The sequence below is a fragment of the Vicia villosa genome, unplaced genomic scaffold (genome assembly GCF_029867415.1).
Source record: "Vicia villosa cultivar HV-30 ecotype Madison, WI unplaced genomic scaffold, Vvil1.0 ctg.000938F_1_1, whole genome shotgun sequence".
Lineage (NCBI taxonomy): Eukaryota > Viridiplantae > Streptophyta > Magnoliopsida > Fabales > Fabaceae > Vicia > Vicia villosa.
The window spans coordinates 385,896-405,688 of record NW_026705420.1 but is presented as its reverse complement, the minus strand read 5'-3'; the positions used below and the strand labels follow the sequence as shown (position 1 = coordinate 405,688).

General features: G+C 33.0%; 2 protein-coding genes across 2 annotated transcripts; both read left to right on the top strand.

The window, feature by feature from the left end:
• Nucleotides 1-14,054: 14,054 nt before the first annotated feature.
• On the top strand, nucleotides 14,055-17,532 carry LOC131632377 (rac-like GTP-binding protein RAC1). The gene is made up of 7 exons (XM_058903128.1): nucleotides 14,055-14,330; nucleotides 14,828-14,915; nucleotides 15,021-15,130; nucleotides 15,210-15,273; nucleotides 16,084-16,148; nucleotides 16,853-16,918; nucleotides 17,000-17,532. Exons 1-7 carry the CDS (start codon nucleotides 14,232-14,234, stop codon nucleotides 17,099-17,101), a joined length of 594 nt encoding a protein of 197 aa, XP_058759111.1. The 5' UTR covers nucleotides 14,055-14,231; the 3' UTR covers nucleotides 17,102-17,532.
• A 744-nt stretch (nucleotides 17,533-18,276) lies between these two features.
• On the top strand, nucleotides 18,277-19,421 carry LOC131632378 (ubiquitin-conjugating enzyme E2 28-like). The gene is made up of 4 exons (XM_058903129.1): nucleotides 18,277-18,529; nucleotides 18,614-18,741; nucleotides 18,874-18,978; nucleotides 19,081-19,421. Exons 1-4 carry the CDS (start codon nucleotides 18,460-18,462, stop codon nucleotides 19,222-19,224), a joined length of 447 nt encoding a protein of 148 aa, XP_058759112.1. The 5' UTR covers nucleotides 18,277-18,459; the 3' UTR covers nucleotides 19,225-19,421.
• The last annotated feature ends 372 nt before the right edge of the window (nucleotides 19,422-19,793 follow it).

The following is a 19,793-nucleotide window of genomic DNA, read 5'->3' as shown; positions in this document are numbered from 1 at the left end:
ATGCTTCCATTGTTTGTACTTTTTTTAATTGAAAATAAAATATTATATTTTTATAGGTACCACTTAGTATAATAGAGATATGTCTTTTACCATCTTTTTCATACCTCTTCTCAATTTATTCTTAATATTTTCTTCATTTGTTCTAATATGAGTAGTAAAAGACATGAACATGTTTTTTATTCGAGAACCAAGTCGTTTTTTATTTAACTGGAGTTTCGAGTAACTTGAGAGGAACTTGATCCTTTGGTTAGACTGAGAGATTAATGATGGTGAAAGACTTAGAAGAATTGTTAGGGATATGATGTTTGTACTTGTTTCATACATCTCTATTGCGGATTACAATGATGATATCCAACGTATGTGGGTGCCAATTAAATGTGACAATAATGTTATGGATATGATGTTTGTACTTGATGATATTGTTTTGATTGTTGTATGCTCTTAGATATGTTGTAGTGTTAGGTTTTTATATTTTTTATTTGTGTTGTTGTTTTAGACATGTTTGTGTTTGTTTTGTTGTAACCAAAAATCGTTATCTATAATAAATTCCAATGTTACAAAAAAATTAACATAATCTCTCCCCTTTTCTTCCTTATCGTATTTCCGTTTGGACTGCAATAACACTGATCACCAGGTTCACTACTGTGGAGATGCACCATAGTGACCGTGTAAAAGTGCAGTTGAGCATGCATCAAGAAATCCCATATCCCTCGAGGTGCTTGGGATAATGGCATCAACATAAAGTCTCAAAACAATGAAACTTTTCCGATTAAACATACTTCACTAAAGCTGAGTATCGTGAATGGAAGCGTCGTCATCACTCATCAACAGGTCATAATCGACGTTGTCCTGCCAATAATATCTAATCCAACTCCTAATTATATGTAATTGTATAGAACAATTACAACTGAATATGTGTCAGAAAATATGTTTTTAGTCGACCCACGCCAACAAGCTTCAATATCTAATGCGTAACAAAATTACCAAACCACGTACACAAAATTCCCTACCAAAATAAATTACCAAACCACAAACACCCAAACCCTCAACTAATATATGTCACACACCCAATCACAAAACCAAGAGCATACCCCATACCACTAACAACCACATGATTATAATTAAAACATCCAACGAAGATATGCCGCCAAAACATCATACCATAGTCAAAACACCCAAGAAACATATGACACCAACACTTCCTACCATAGCCAAAACACCTAAACATCACAACACCTAACAAACATATGGCTATTAAATACCTCCAGCGAAGCATTTACATAAATGTCGCCATTCAATAAACCAGCCCATCCACCAATAACCCCGTCAACCCAAGTAACTTTTTTCCACTTCTAAAAAACAACTTCAGGATCTGAACAAGTCCGATACTAAACACAAAGATAATGACAGCGAAATAATTAAAGGTACAGAAGCAAGATGATAAATAAACACATAGATGTATCATGGTTCCTCTACAATTGAGAGCAGGCTAGTCCCCTTGTCCCACAAGAGATTTTCACTATAATCAAATAGATTACAACTTGGCTAAGAAAACTAGCAAGAGATTTCACTTGCTGAATCACACTAGAGAGAGACTTCAACTGCTCGATCACACTAGAAAAAGACTTCTGCTCGAGCAATCTAGAAAGAGACTTCATTTTCTCAATCAACCTAGAAAGAGACTTATGCTCAAGCAACCTAGCAAGAGACTTTATTTGCCTAATCAACCAAGAAATATATTTCTTAACAAGCAACCTAGCAAGAGACTTCATTTGCTCAATCAACCTAAAAAGAGACTTCCACTAAACTCTAAACAAATAGTTTAGGAGAATAGATAATAACTATACTTGATATAAACTGGGATGTATAGAAGAGATACGACACATACAAAGATTCTTAAAACACTTAAAAATTCTAAAATATACAAAGATAAGAAATCTCAAGACTTTGTGTAGCAACTAACTTCAGTTTAACAATATGTTCAATATAGTTCCTTGTTAGATGGTTGGTTAGTTCTCTTCCTTAAAATCTTCAACTCCTTTTATAGAGGCAGTAAAAGAAACGTTGGAAAGTAACTTGTACAAGTAAACAATGTTGAGAAACAGTTCCAAGAAAGACGTTGGAAGTTGATCCTTTTAAAGATCTTCAATCTTTGTATAGAAACATTATCCAAAGTTTCTTTTTGTGAACTAGGTGTCTACCAAGATGTTGGAGCAAACAAACAGAAACATTTCAAGTCGTCCTGAGCCTTGCGCTAAGCGCCTTAGTTGACCTTCTCAAAGATTCTGACACACACAAGTATAACTTTTCTGCAGAATCTGATACATCTTCAGATGTTGAGATAAAGTCTCACTCTTTAGAGTCTGAGGCTCCTTCAGAAGCTGGAACTTCATATTCTGGCCACTCAGAATATGATTCTTGTGTTTCTCTTCAAATGATCTTTCTTGATCAGAACCTTTTTAGAGTTCAACTAACGATCCTGCACACTTGAACAAATGTTAGCAAACCCTATTGTTCTTTAAATACTTTGTTATCATCAAAACCTAAAGGGTATGATCAATTTTGTTCCAGCAAACAACACAACCAAATTAGAACATGAGCAATAAACTCAATTACGACAATGCATTAATGCAGCCACAAGAATACGTAGAAAATAAATTCTTAGGAATGAAATTTATGGTGATACTCTTAGGATCTCGTATCAAACATCTCGACAGGTGAATCAACATAGATTTATACGAGAAAGGGTACCTCGTGGTGTGGAACCGTTGGCCTATATGATCAAATGGGTCATTATCATTAGTGTTGTTGACATATATTTTTTTATTATTATTCAGTATCTATTGGTTTTATTTGTAGTATCAATTAGGATATTATTGTATCAAATCTTTCATCTCTTAGTATATCTTCTCCTTAATTAGTGGGGTTGATTATGAGGCTTAGACACACACACACACCTATACATACAAATACACACCCATATTATGTGTGTGCGCGTGTTTCTGTGTGTGTATGTGTAATAATATAAAAAACATATATTCAAAATGATATCAGAGTGTAGTTCTAATCCAGAGATCTGTGGGTTATGCATAACAGAAGCATGATGGGCCAATAACTCACAACTCCCTGGATCGGAACCACACTCTGTTACCATGATAGAATTTGAGTTTGGCCGAACTCAACCTTACAAAAAAGGCTTGTAAGTAGATAGGTTTCACTCTATATAAACCTTTTGTAAGCTCCATCTTTAACCAATATGGGACTTAGGCTTTTTCCAATGCACCCTCCCACGCCCAAAATTAAGTGTTTAAATATTATATGCAATTGAAAGTTAATGTTTCGTCTTTAATTTTTTATATTTGGATATTTTTTTGAGAGTATTGGTTTATAATTGTGATATTTTGTTTAGGAGATTGGAGGGAGGGGAAGAGAGGGTTTTGAAAAACAATTTTTTTAAAGAAATATAGAAAATTCTTGAATATTTAAAACATGGTTTTGTATAGGAGATAAAATAGCGATTATTATTAACATATTTTTAATTTTTGAAATACTATAATAAAATAAATTATATTTTAACAATTTGTCTAAGCCCTCCAAATTCCTCCTCCGATACAATTTTTTAGTTCCCCAAATTAGGGGAATTTTAGTGTATGAATAAAAATAAATCCCCAAAATTCTCCCCACCTAAATACTTCTATTCTTTTTTACTCAATTCTTTCATTTTCTTCAAAGTCCTCTCATCCATTCCCCACCAAACTCTCAAACAAAGCCTAAAAGTAGACACATTTGCAACTTCTATATTCTTGGCAAACTAGCTGTCGTGAGCTGCAATATTTGAATTCATTTGTTTGGTTTTTTAAATTTTCTATTTTCATATCTAATTTTGGCTATACATTTTTTAAAATTTTCTATTTTCTTATAACTAACACATACTTAAATAAATATTAGTCGAGAGGTTCTATGAACCTTGCGTTTGTCGCGAAATTAACAAAGATATTAGTAGATGGCGGTTTTGTAATTATGTCAATAATTTTGCATGATCTGGAACATGTTGCAATTGTAGCTTTTGAGCTACATATCTCTCACAAACAAAATGAATATCCAATTCAATGTTTTTTGTGCAAGCATGCAAGATCGGATAGTGATATAACATCATTGTGCTAAGATTCTCGCGGAGAAGCGTGGGCGGCAGATAATGAATGTGTGACTCATTCAATAGAAATTTGATCCATAACACTTCAAATGTGGTATGTGCCAACTCCTTGTACTCAGCCTTTGTGTTAGAACATGCTACAATTGATTTCTTATTTGAGCTCCATGCAACTAGATTAAGTCCAAAATATACACATGAGCCCGAGGTTGATCGTCTATCATCAGGATAACTGGCCCAATCTGAATCATTATAAGCTCATAGTGAGAATCCTTGCATGGAGTTAGTTGGTGCTAAGATGAGCCAGTGAGTTATAATGTCGCTTAAGTATCGGAGCATATGTTTTACTACACTCCAATGTGACTCTAACTGATCAACCATGTATTAGCAGGCTTTGTTGACACAAATCGCGATATATGGATGCATGAGAAAAACATATTGTGAGGCTTCCACTATGGACCTTTAAAGGAAATAATTAGATAATTTTTCATTACCATGCTTGTTGAGTTTACAATAACTGAACAAAGGAGTGCTCACACCATTTGCCTCAACCATTTTGACTTAGGATACAAATACTTGATGTATTTTGTTTGTGCTAGTACCATAGATCCATTTCCTTGGTAATGTACTTCAATGCCTATAAAATATTAGGGAATGTTAAGCTTCTTAAGAGTAAACTACTCATGCAACTTCGTAATTAGATTATGAAGCAAGTTAGAAGATGACCCTGTGAGTAGTATATCATAAACATACACAAGAGAATATGTTATGACATTTTGATGGTTGTAGATAAAAAGTAAATGATCACATTTGCTTGAGATGAAACTAAATTGAATCAGGGCCGGGTGAAGCTTTTCATACAATGTGCATGGTGCTTGTTTCAAGCTATAGATGGACTTCTTTAGTTTACATACCAAGGTGGAGTATGTGTCAAGGAAGCCCGGTGGTTATTGAATATACACCTCCTCTAGAAGATCACCATTTAGGAATTCACCGTTAATATCTATTTGTTGCATTTCCCACTTATAGGTTATTGCTAGAGTCAGGATGATTTGAATTGTAGTTGGCTTAACCACATGTGAAAAAGTCTCATGAAAGTTAAAGCCATGTTATTGATGGAATCCTTTTCCACTAGTCTTGCCTTGTATTTATTGATGCTCCCATCTGAGTTTTCTTTGACTTTAAAATCCCACTTGCATCCAATGGTATTTCTATGCGGGGATAATATTGTAAGAACCAAAGTGCCATTCTTGATTAGTGAGTCGTACTCATTTTTCATGGCTTGGAACTATAGCTATTTTTTTACCTATAGAACTGAAAATTCACCCGAGAACTGGTTCATTGGACCGACCAAAACGTCTCTTGGTCTGGTAATAGATATAATTTTAATCTGTATCCAGAATGAAGAATTAGACCACTTATCCAAAGGGTACCCGGTAAGCATTGATATAAATTCTAATTTTTTTTCATTTCCTTATTTTTTCCCTCTCTCCTTTCAGTCACTCTCTCTTGTCTCTCATACTCTTCCTATTTTAGTTCCTTCTCTCTCTCCTAGGGCTTCATCTTCCTTTTGATTAAGCCACAATATTTACTTTCATGAGTGTTATCTATTTGAATCATTTCTATTAGAGGCTTAGTGTGAATTTTTCAAGCCTACAACAATCGTGTAATGTATCCAAACTCTATTCTTTTTTATTTCTGTTATTATATTCTTTACAATGTTTGCATGTATGAGTTGTTGAATAGTCCTCTACCTAGTATCAATTTTGACATAAAATGTTGGGATTTTGGAATCGTTCTTGACCCTGTTTCAATTTTGAACAAAATGTTGACCTAAACTATTTGAGTATTTGATTTATTGTTTATATTGCTTGAGTTTTGATAAAAAAATGTTTGAGTATTTGATTCTGTTGCTGAGTTTTGTTCTTTATTAGGATTCAGCCTAGGATTTTGAATTGAGGTTATATTGTGTAATTTGTGTTGCCGAGGTTATATTTTAGCATAATAATAATTGTTTCTCTTTTGTTATTAGTAAAGAGGTTGTATTATGTTACTCAGTTTTGTTCATATTTTGTATTACATTATTGTTTGATTGATATTGAATTTTATACCATGTTTTTTGAAGATTCTTCATTAACTCTAACCATGGATGATCTTATTAATATTAATATGTTTCTTGATGAGACTAGGGAATAGGAGACAATGGATGGAGGAAATATAGAGATTGGTGAGATGATTGATTTGGAACTTCCAGTTCCACTTCCAACACTACTCAAAATACTACTACTACTCAAAATACAACTACTACTCAAAATACAACTACTGCTGATGATGGGACAACCCCTCTAGTTGACACAGATCAGAGTTCTCATAGCTAGATAAATGCCTTTGGTAAAGCTCTTTGTCCCAAGAAATCTGCTTTTCATACCGAAATGGTACTTATTGAAGTGCCTGATGGTACCAAGAAGTGGAAATGCAGATGATGCGGTAAGATTTACACTTATGATGTGAAATGGAAAAGTACTTCTAATGGTAAGAAACATTTAGAAAATTGCATTCAGAGAAAGTTGAGACTGAAAGGTAATACTGAACAAGAGGTTGCACAATCTAGGTTAAATGTAGGTGGTGATAGTACTCCTAGTTTGAAAACTTGGACATATAATCATGCTAGGGTTAGAGAGGTTGCAACTCATATGATTCTAGGTAATGAACTTCCTTTTTCTATTATGGAAGGTGTTATCTAATATGAGTTTCTTAGAGAAATTTATCCATGGTACAAAAAGATTACTAGACAACAAGTTAAGTATGATTGTGAGACATTTTATTAGGCTGAGAGAGTTAAGATGAAAAAGTACATGTCTTTGATTAACAGGATCAGTCTTACAACTGACATATTGTGGTCTGGTGAACAAAAAATTGGTTATATGGCTGTGACTGATCATTTCATTAATTCAAAATGACAGATTCACAAAAGAGTTTTATCTTTTAAGAATCTGCCACCATCATGTTCTGGTGAAGTTTTTTGTAGGGAACTGATTAAGGTCATGGATGATTGGGACGTAAGGGATAAGGTTGTTTCAATTTCAGTTGATAATGCTAGTGCCAATGATAATTGCATTGCTAGATTGAAGAGAGATTATTTTGGTAGGAGAAATATATCATTGGATGGTAAACTTTTTCATGTGATATGTTGTGCACACATCTTAAATTATTGGTTCAAGATGGTTTTGATATGATTAAGGTGAGTGTTGATAAAGTTAGAAAGGGGTCAAATACTTTATGAATTCTAAAACTAGATGCAAAACATTCAAAAAAATTGTTGATGAGTTGCAACTTGAAGGTAGAATGCAAGTGTTGGATACTAAAACAAGGTGGAACTCAACTTGGTTGATGCTATCTACTACATATCACTACAGAGAAGTTTGGTCTAGATATGTTGAAGAAAATGGTGCATTTCTAAACTTTTTGCCTTGTGTAAATGATTGGGAAGATGTTCGTGATATTTGTAAGTTTTTGGAGGTTTTTGCTGATGTTACATCAATTATTAGTGGCACCTTTTATCATACTGCTAATTTGTTTTTGGCTGAGATTTTACAGGGTGAATGTTCTACTTGATAAACCTTCAAGCATCTCAAGTAATCCTCAGCTGCAAGCGCTTGCTAATGAAATGAAGTTGAAATATGACAGGTATCGGTCAGAGTCTAATACATTGATTTTTATTGGTGCAGTTCTTGATCCAAGGTATGTACAACTAATAAGTAGATAGTTTATTAAGTTGCCATTGCATTGTACATTAGGTAGCTACTATTCTTCTTGGTACGTTTCCTTGTAATTCAACCTTGGCCTTTGATGAATTATGTTTCCCATGAAATAGTATTTGAGGCCCTTTCTGTCTGAGCTACTTGTGAATTCCGTTTGATCAATTGTTCATATTTTGCCTATGATGAATTCTATTTCCTTGTTGTAAGTTGTGATGAAATTGTGCCTATGATGAATTATGTTGCATTATTGTGAGTTGTGATGAAATTGTGCCTATGATGAATTTTGTTTTATCTAAGGCTAATTTTGTTTGATCTTTTTGTGAAATGATTTAATTATATTACCTTGTGAGTTGTGACTCAATTGTACCTAGGATTAAATTATGTTGCCTTGTGAGTTGTGATTTAATTGTGCCTATAATGAATTCTGTTTGATCTGCTTGATATGATTATAGTAATCTTTGAGGCCAATTTTGTTACCTCCTTGTGACTTTAGTTGTGTCTAAGACCAATTTTGTTACCTCCTCGTGACTTTAGTTGCCTATGATGAAATCAAAGTATTAGTTGCCTAAGGAACCAAATAACAACATAACATGGAAACTCCAAAATCGGAGAAAAAAACCATGACCGTTGTCAAATGACAACCAGAAAATTACACTATGTGAAAATTGTTACAACATATAATATACCCTTAACTACCCCAGGCTCCTAGTACACTCACACCCTCTAAAATAAATATTTAACTACATCTCACAACACTCTAATACAAGAGCATAAGAGAACAAAGAAAGTCAAATACAAGCTTAAAGTGTTTTTGACTGGTGCATCTTAGAACAAAGAACTTGAATCCTATATATAACCTTGGATTCAAGTATGTTTTCAATATGTATATTTTCAACCAACCTCAATAATCTCCCCCACCTTAATTAAAAATAATACATTAACTTTAAGTGTCTTCACCGACAATCATACTTCACCCTAAATAATATCAACATGTATATTTTTAACCAATCTCAACATAAACATCTATCAAAGATATTCTCAATTTGAATATTTGATGAAAACGTCATAGTTGTGAGACAAGAACAAAAATAAATAGCTAGAGGCACAAATCACCACCTGAAACAAATAGGTATAAATTATGCCTCAAGAGACACAATAATATTGAAACAACGATAATCAAGCCTTATCCCACTAGTGGATAGGCTACTAGGAATGAGAATAGACCATGTCGGCGTATAGGGACCTATAGTCTGACCTATTTAATAAAAAGGTTAGGCTTTTTTAAAAGATTATTTAATTAAATAACTAATACTTAGGTTATTAAAAAGCATATGAAGCCTTATAGGTCAACCTATGTATGCATATATATTAGAAATAAGCTAAATAATATATAAAATATCTTGTTGTCTTTGTAAAAAAAAATAGATAAAATAGACTATTTGAAAGTCTTAATGTGAAATGAACTTTTAAATAGACTTTCAATTTAGGTCAGACATTTAAAAAGATTAGGTTAGATTAAAACAAAAGCCTAGAATAGGCCATAGGCCAAATTTAAACCTTAAAATTTATCGTAAATCAGACTCGGACCTTCTAAAACCTAACTTGATGGGACCTATTTTCACTCCTATCAACTACAAGAATCAAATTATGTCATAATATTATATCTAATTTCAAATATTATTAACAAAATTTTAATTATTTCTATTAATTATAAATTTTGATTCATTTGGCGGACAATCAAATTTTATTTTACTAGTGGATTAACTACATGATTCATGCAAGAGAACCACATTTATGAACTCTATTATTTTCTTTAGATAGATAATTAACCCATTTTTTTATATATTATTATAATTTTATTTATATTAGTTATTTTTATATATCAAATTTAAGTCACCATTTTTTACTTTACAAATAATTTTTATTGTAAATCTTAATTCTAAATTATTAGTCTTAAATAAAATATTGATTATATTGAGATATGTGTAGATAGAGGTGTTAAAAATCGAACCAATCCGATAGAAAACCGTTAATCGAACCAAATCAAATTGAAACCGCAAAAAATGACATTAGATTCAGATGTGTTTCAGTCATTTTTTAACATAACCGCACGGTTCAGTTCGGTTTGCGATTTGTATTTTGAAGACCGAATCAAACCAAACCGCAATATGTTACAACCCAAATATAGTCATTTTCGTCAATTATATCTCCCTTCTTCTTCTTTAATCTCTCTTCTCTTATGTTTTTTTTTTTCTTTTTCATCTTCTCATTTTTATGATATTGTTCCCTCTTTCCATTTTTTGTTTTATCTTACTTCTTCTTCTCTAATCTCTCATTTCTTCAATGATTTCTTTTCAGTCTTCTCTAATCCCTCATCTCATTTGTTTGTTATGTTTCATTATAATATATTTTTGATATTGTTTTATGTTATTGTTTTATATTTTTTATTCAACTTTTGTTTAATATGATTTTAGTATATTAAATGAAAAATTGATGATCAAATATGATAAATTTTGTTGTTATTTGGTAATGTATGAATGATTAAACACAAAGTTATGTTGTCCTCTATATGTGTATGTAAGACTCAATAATTTTTTTTTGTAAAAAACTAAATCAATCCAAACCGTATTTATTTGTTTTAGTTTAATTTTTTTTAAAAGCCAACTGAACCATTGCGATTCAAATTATTTTTAAGGTCAAGACCGTAAAAAATGCAATCCAAACACCCCTATGTAAAGATATCGACAAAATACAATCTCTGCATATAAATGTAAAATATCATATATATATATATATATATATATATATATATATATATATATATATATATATATATATATATATATATATATATATATATATATATATATATATATATATATATATATATTAGGATTGTAGTTTTTTTTTCCTCTTAACTACTTTTAAAAATATTTTGTTAAAAAATATGTCTATTACTCAAAATTATCAGTGCTTTAGCATTATAAAATAATTGTATTTGTATGAGACACTTTTAAAATTACTTACAAAAATTAGATAATTATTTGTATTTGACGAAAATTTAATTAGTTTTACTTTTTTTTTTAGCCTAAATACTATATAGGAATTAGTTATATATTTAAACTTACAATCAATTAATTAAAATATTATATATTTATAAATTATTTATTTTAATCAACTCGTCCAACACATCAATTTTAGTTAATATTTGATAGGTAAGTTTGTAAAATATATTTTTTTAAATAAAAAAAATGATATTATTAGATTTGGGTTTATTTGTTTAATTTTGAACATAGATATAATATTTGTGTATAAATTTTGGATTGTGTTTGAAATTTGGTCTAAATAGAGTAAGAAAATTGATAGAAAAAAAATAAGAACACTGCAGCATAATAACTATATCTAGTTGGCAAGAGCTGGCTCTACAACAAGAACAATCGCCTTATGATTCCAAAAAATTCAATTTAACTTCTTTTTCTCTAATCCTCTTCATATCTTTTTTTCTCCTTTTTCACCTATTCTTCTGAACTTGAAAATACAATGAATAATTAGAGTTTTATACACATAACAAAGTTGAATTGGTTTTCAACATGAGTAGTTCCAGATTCATAAAGTGTGCTGAGATGTTTCTCTAATAGGGTATAAAGGTCGGATTCCTGCTTTCTAAAATTCGGTATTTATGCAGTCTTGATAAATCTTCTCAAGGGAGACCGTTAGAAGAGTATACCTATCGTACTTTTCTAGCATTCCTCAGTCAAAATCATCTCGACATCAGTGGGCCCCATTCTTAGCCGGGTGATTGGAGTGAGATTCGATGGAGGCATGGCTATCAAAGCGTGTGATTAAGTTCTCTTCCAAGATCATGTAAGGTTAGACCATGGTTAACATTTTCTAGACATATTTTACCTTCCTCTTTCCTAACTTTTTCCTAAAAGGATGGTCTCTTAAAAGACCATTCTCGAAGATCCAGGAATGAAAACCTTCTTGAGTTCCTTCCACCTCAATAGAGATATGCGTGAATCAGTCTATATATGATCACAAACTTTCCTTCTTCCCTTGCATGATCTCATTTAGGAGAGCTTCGGTTACAAGTCCTCGCTTATGGACAATGAATTACACAGAAAATATCTTGCAGAACTCTGCCCAAGAATCAATACATCCGTCAGGTGGACCATTAAACCATAACCGAGGCGACTCAAATAGGGTTATCGCAAACAAATTGCACTTGGACGTGTTGTCAGCGCTGAAGTAACTAAGTTGGTCATCCATGAGTTGCATATGTCGTATGGATCTCCTTTTCTTTCATAATCGCTCGGTTTGGGTGGCTTATCCATAGAATTTGGAATCTTGCTCTGTTGTATTCTTACTGACAACAGGTGTTTCAGTTGCACCTTTTTCGGGTAAATTTCTATCTGAACTAGGGAGGGAGCATGACTGCCATGGTCCCTTCTAGGGCTCTGAGGAGGAGTCTGATGCTTCATGTTTTTATTTCAGTCCTTCGATTGAGAAGCCTCGTCTCTTTTTATCCCGGCTGGCTCCGGGATGGAAACACGAGTCTTCCTTGAAGCAACTTCATGAACTGTATTTTCGCGGGAGGGAGCGTTGTGAAGAATTTCTTTCCAGCGTTGGAGTCTTTCTTCAAAGGCGTGTGAATTTTGTTGTCAAACGATGTTGAACATGTTGTTCAATAGTTCGTTAGCACCTTGCATAGCGAGGTTCACTTGGAAAGTGTGGAGGTCAGGTAAGGCTTCAGGTTGCGTAGTCGGAAGTGGAACATGAGTTTCAATCATATTAACTTGAATAGATCTAGCCAATTGTGAAGCTCGAACAAGATTTGAACGTAGCAAAGTTATCATTTTAGGATCTACGTGTTTCTTGCGAACAATCGCTAGCCTCTTATTAAAGGTTACTTGCAGGATCAGCTACAAGAATTCTAGTTAAGTTTGTATGTGAATGAGTGATCAGGAGCGAATAGTGTAAAGGAATGCAAAAGAGCAAAACAATTGCAAAGAAGAATTAAAGTAAACAAGGCAAAAGACTAAAAATGTAAAACTGGAAATTGCTTTGAATTAAAATGTTGGAAGCAAACATACATTGACAACAGTGAAACTCGTTTCTCTCTAAGATGCGGGTACTTTGAGTGTAATGTTTCAATGTAATCAATTTGCGACCCTTTTAACTGAATACAATAACTTGCTTAAATAGATAAAACATACAAGTAACTGTCGATGGTTACGGATCTCCCACGTTGGGAATTCGTGCGATACTCTTCTCCGCTTCCCTCATGTTCTACTCCATGATTCATGGATTTGAAAACTCCTCTTGCCGCCATTTTGTTTGGACCTGTTGATGGTCAAATCCAATTCCTCAGGTGCAGTCCTGGTCGACTTGCCTTTTGGAAATGTTTCACCGACCCCGTCGATCGCCCCTTGCTTTCTCACATAATGGGCTAATTTGATGAAAAACAACCTCTACTTGGGCCAACTTAATTCTTGGGGCCCATATCCTTCTAGTAGAAAAATTGCTTGTCAACACTACGATGTTTTATGGCGAAGGAAGAGGTGGTTGATTACTTGCTGCTAAAGAAGCAACAACAACTTCTCGCGCAACGGCGAATCTGGTAGCCTTAGATCCAACCATCACCGATGACGATAAGAATTGAGAATCAAGAAATATGAGGAAAAGAGGTTTATATAATGCTAAATCGAATCAAAATGCAATAGATTCTCATGTTTGACTAATAAGGAATGAATGTGAAAGTTGAAGGATGAGTGTGAATTCATTGTAATTATATGAATCAATAGTCGATTCTCATATTCAGCGCCACTGTTCTGTTCTGGAATAAAAAATGAGAAGAAAAACGAGAGTGACGTCAAATCGTAAATTTCAATGCGGTGGATTAAAAAGACTTACAAAATTAACACTCCAACGCTTAAGTCAGTATATGATGCTTTTTAGTTATTACTAGAAGTTAAAATTTGGTAAGTAAGCTCGTAAAATCTATTTTTTAATACTAACAAATATGATATTTGTGCACAAATTTTGGATACTGTTTGATATTTTGTCTAGATAGAGTAAGACAATTGAACCAAAAAAAGAAAAAGAAAATTGAATCATAATAAACAATATCTAGCTGGCAAAAGCTGGCTCTACAACAACAAGAATCACCTTCCAAAAAATTCAATTTGACTTCTTTTTCTCTAACCCTCTCACCTTTCTTCTTCTTCTTCTTCTTCTTCTTCTCAACTTCAAAATACTACAACATTGCCACATGAATAATTAGGGTTTATACACACAACAAACTTGAATCGATTTCCGAAATGAGTGGTTCCAGATTCATAAAGTGTGTCACTGTAGGCGATGGAGCCGTTGGCAAGACTTGTTTGCTTATCTCCTATACCAGCAACACTTTCCCCACGGTTAGTGCTTCTTCTTTCCTCTTCTGTAACAATATTGTGATCAGAAGAAAGTAGAAAGAAAGGTTTGATTTTTATGCTTCTTTCTAGTTCTATGTTGATGGGTTTTGAAATTAAGAGTAAAATACGAAATGGGTTTGTTTTTATTTTTGTTCCTGAGTTTTCTTGATTGATCGTCTGTCTGAAGCTTTGATTTGGAGTTGCTGATGATGTGTTTTTTTTCAAAATAGAAGAAATTTGCGATCTTTAATGTGTTGGGTGGAACTTGAAAGAGGAAAGGGGAAATATTTTTGATTGAATCTTTAATGTTGATTTTGATTCTCTGATGATGCATTTCTGTTGATTCTGATCCTTTTTTGGTTTGTTTTTGGATTGATGTGATAATCTTCAAAAATATGACTGTTTTTGACTTCTAGATTGACTAATAGGTGAGGATGATTTTGGATGTATTAATCTATAATTGTGACATTTTTTGTTTCTTTTTTATCCATTGGAAACAGGACTATGTGCCCACTGTCTTTGACAATTTCAGTGCAAATGTAGTTGTGGATGGGAGCACTATAAATTTGGGGTTGTGGGATACTGCTGGTACGTTTCTTATCATGATTATATCTATAGATATATTTACCTCTTTCGTCGATTATTTTTAGAACTGGATAGTGATTGTTATAAATTTTTCAACTTATGAAACAGGTCAAGAAGATTACAATAGATTAAGACCCTTAAGCTACCGTGGAGCTGATGTTTTCCTGCTTGCATTTTCTCTCATAAGTAGAGCTAGCTATGAGAATATTGCCAAGAAAGTAAGCTCGATATTATTCGGTTTTATTTCTATTTTGTCCCCTTCTAATTTGGACTAATTTCCTCTTTCCGTTTTTGTAGTGGATTCCTGAGTTGAGGCATTATGCTCCTGGTGTTCCAATTATTCTCGTTGGAACGAAACTTGGTTAGACTCGCACTTCTTCATTTCATTCTCTAAATATGTTTACACGTTTGATGTGCTCCTTTTATGGAAGAGAAGCATAATAAGCAGTTCTGTGATTCTGTGAAGTTTCTTCGTTTAATGACCAAACTAATAGCTTCATTTAACTCATTTCATTGTTTAAATGTGGTTAAAGTTAAACCTATCCTTAAACTAGAGGTGCTTACTTAAATTCTTGAACCTGGAGCTACTGCAGTTATATCTTGCCCTTGATGGCTTGGCTTGTGAGTTGTGATTCATGCTTACCTCAATCACGACTTAAACTAACAACTGGTCTAGAATAGTTAACCAAGAATTTTGGGAAATATTATCTTCTTAAGTTTTCATCTAAGTCATACAACAGCCTTTGTAATTTTTCTTCTTTGTTTGATGTTTAACTTCCCGGAAAACTAAAAGGCAAGTATATTGTGGCTATTTTCGTTCTTGCACAAGTGTTACTGATAAAAGGAAGTATAGTGTCTGTTTAAGAAGTTTAAAATGAGTGAAGAATGCAAGCTATTAGTACATAGTTACTTTGGTAAAGTCAGTGCTTGAAATAATAAGTCCTTAACTTCATAACTAGTCAAAATCTCGTTTGCTAATATTCTGTAACAAATGAGCTGCTTCTGTTCTGAAAATTTTTTGTTGATAGTTTTCACGGTTGCTTTTGGAATGTGATTCCTCTTACGTATAGGGTTTAACTTAAACTGAACGTATGTATTTGATGGTTCCGTTATAAAGCTGTCATGATTTGTTCGTTGGGTATTTAATGGCTTCTGAATCCATGTCTTGTAGATCTTCGAGATGACAACCAGTTCTTTCAAGACCATCCTGGTGCTGCGCCAATCACCACAGCACAGGTACTTGCTATTTGCTAATACTTTTTGTATTTTTTCTTGTTATTGCTTTTGATTTTGCTTTGTTTCTATTTAATTCTTCTCTCCAATGAAGCACTGATACGTCAAAATCTCAGCTGAATCGTATCTGGTACGCCGATACGCAACGATATGGCGCCGATACATATCGAAGGAGTATAAGAATATATTTACTTAAAAAAATAAATAAATAATTCTCATATGGCGGAGATACGACTCTGACACGCTTTGAATACGGGACTCTTCATTTTTATTAGACTTTTTTTCATTTTAATGATCATTCACTCACTGTTTAGTGATCATTCTCTTTAATACCCTATTTAATTTTTTTCTTGATAGTTGTCATTTTTCAAGATTGGTTTTATTCCCCATAATTCAGTATCAATTACCCATATTTGAAATTTAATTTAGATTAGTTATTATTTTCTTTTATGAATTATTAATATTATTTATAAAGGAAAGTGTTGAAGAAGGAAGGAACGTTGTAGATATGGTATACCGAGTCTTGAATGTTCGTATCCTATATTAATACATTAGTAACATATCGCCGTATCAGATATGTATTGTATCCGACGCTCATCATGTCCGTGCTTCATTGGTTTGGACTTTTAGCCTTTGCTTGCTCATAACAGGGCATCAACTTACTTGATAGGTCATTGGTCTGATTTGATTTTCTATCTTTTCTGAAGGGCGAGGAACTCAGAAAACTTATCGGTGCTCCAGTTTACATAGAATGTAGTTCCAAAACACAAAAGGTACATATATGTTATTTGAATCTTGAAAGTTCTCGAGTTTATTTTATATCATGACCTAATCAATAATCTCTCTGAATACAGAATGTGAAGGCTGTTTTCGACGCGGCCATCAAAGTAGTTCTACAGCCGCCAAAACAAAAGAAACCTAAGAGAAAGGGGCATAAAGCCTGTTCTATTTTGTGATCTTCAATTCTTCATATTGTAGTTCATGGAGGATGACATGACAGTAGCCGTTTCCTGGTAGTGTTTGCCATTTCTGATTCTATATCTTACACTATTTTCAACCTAGATGGAGGAATTCGTCACGTTCAATTGACCACGATGATAAGGTTTTCTTATAAAGCATCAAGCTATTTGTCTCTGGCTGAAGGATATAATATTTAAAGTCATAATTTCGACATGTTTGGTGTGTACAAACTCTTGTGTTTCTCTGGGATGTTTACCTATTGTATTGATTGTTAAATATCCATCTCCATTTTAGGACATGGGTTTTACTCACATTGTAAACTAATCTAGGAAGTGTTTGCATATGTGGCTTTGGATGTGAACTAAGTATATGTAATTAATTATGTTAGCTGTTTAACAGCCTGAATATAGTTTGGTTTGTTCATTCATTCATTCTTCCATTTGTTTTCAAGTGACTTGAAGTTCGAATTTCTAATCCAAAGTTCAGATGGCTCTGTTAACTTTACCATAAAACTTTATGACATCTGCACATGATTGCACATTATAGATTCATCACAGTTAAACAATGGTTAAATAGGGTCTCTAGTTGTTTTGTCACGATTGAACCGTGGCTAACCAACACAGAATGTCAACAACTGCACTAACCAACATATAGCCTTCAAAAACAGGATGTCAAGAACTTCACGCATGCACTAGATTACTCATTATTCTAAAGAATAGAAAGGACAAAATTAAAGCATTATTTTAGTTCTTGCAACTTTATCAGATACTGAACTTGTGGTCTGATGGAGTCAACTAGCAAATTGGGGATCTCATTTCTTCTTTTTGGGTGGTTTAGATTTCATTAGGCATCCAATAACTGAGTATCTAGTTTTGGCATCAATACAATTAACAAAGGAAAACCAAACTATAATTAATAAGCATCAACTTTTGGTAGATTCAGCATTTAGCTTTGATATATAATACCTATGGAATAATTTTGTGTGGATGGACAGCCATGTTTGAATTCAGAACCTCAAAAATTATTCAAACTTGTCACCACTAGTTCAATCCTAGTGGGTAGGCCAAGCAATTATATGTTAGTTGAAAGCGGCAAAAATACAAAGTAATATGGCAAACATCCTTTATTCTTAAAATCTTATCTTCCTTTTCTTGAAAGGAATATATACTGTTCCCACTTCCATTGGTAAAAAAATTCAACAAATGGAGCTCTTGCATTGATTCCTATCAATATCTCTTCTACAACACCGACTATATCGCTTCGTTAAATATACATGCAACCTGATTTGTTTCTTATATTATGCTAGTAATCTCCAATCCATAGCACTGAGAAGAGAACCAACCAGTTGAAGAATATGGCTTCCAAGAGAATAGTAAAAGAGCTCAAGGACTTGCAGAGAGATCCACCAACTTCATGCAGTGCAGGTAAAGAGATCGAATGAAACTTGAATTGGTTTATTTAGCAATAACTGTGTTGTGTGATGTGTTGGTTTTTATGATGAGTTTCAGGTCCTGTCGGCGAGGACATGTTTCATTGGCAAGCAACCATCATCGGTCCAAATGATAGTCCTTATGCTGGTGGTGTTTTCCTTGTTACCATTCATTTTCCTCCTGATTATCCCTTCAAACCTCCCAAGGTATACAACAAAAAGCTCTTAAAACACTGTGACACTGCTTTCTTTAATAAGGATCATGGCTCGGCCATAACCGCGATATGAAATCTTGATGGTCAATCTAATTGATGGTTTTTATAAAAAATGACTTTGCAGGTTGCATTCAGGACAAAGGTATTTCATCCAAACATTAACAGCAACGGAAATATTTGCCTTGACATACTCAAAGAACAATGGAGTCCTGCTCTCACAATATCCAAGGTCTTGTTATTGCGAACCGTTCTTCATTGATTTCACGAGTTTCCTTATGTTTTATAAAAAAAATGTTGACTGACTGTTAAAATACATGATGATACAATACAGGTGCTGCTCTCTATATGTTCTCTGCTAACAGATCCAAATCCCGACGACCCTCTTGTGCCTGAAGTTGCTCATATGTGCAAAACCGACAGAGTCAAGTATGAGTCTACTGCTAGAAGCTGGACTCAGAAGTTTGCCATGGGATAAGAATTGGCCTTGAAATTCCTGCATTAGCGAACAAGATGCATACATATAAGAATTTTTCTCTGTCTGTAATCTGAGCATGCTCTCTATGAATAAATGCTACTCTTTTTTGGTGTTTTTCTTTTATTCAGCCTATTAAAATTGTACCAAAAAGCCAAAATCATTGTGCACTTATTCATGAATTTTGATTTGTATTTCAAGCCTTGGTGTTTATGTTGATTGAAATGAATATTTCTTTTAAGTGGGGGGGTCAAGAAGAACATAGCTTTGAGGTCTGACTTGTAGCCTAAGAAAGCCGATTTTCTAGCTCTAACTTCTAGTTTAGTTATGTGAGACTGCAAAGTTGAAGTATATATATATATATATATATATATATATATATATATATATATATATATATATATATATATATATATATATATATATATATATATATATATATATATATATATATATATATATATATATATATATATATATATATATATATATATATATATATATATATATATATATATATTTTAAATCAGAACCATTGATTTGCTATTTTTCCACGTCTTAATATCTACAAA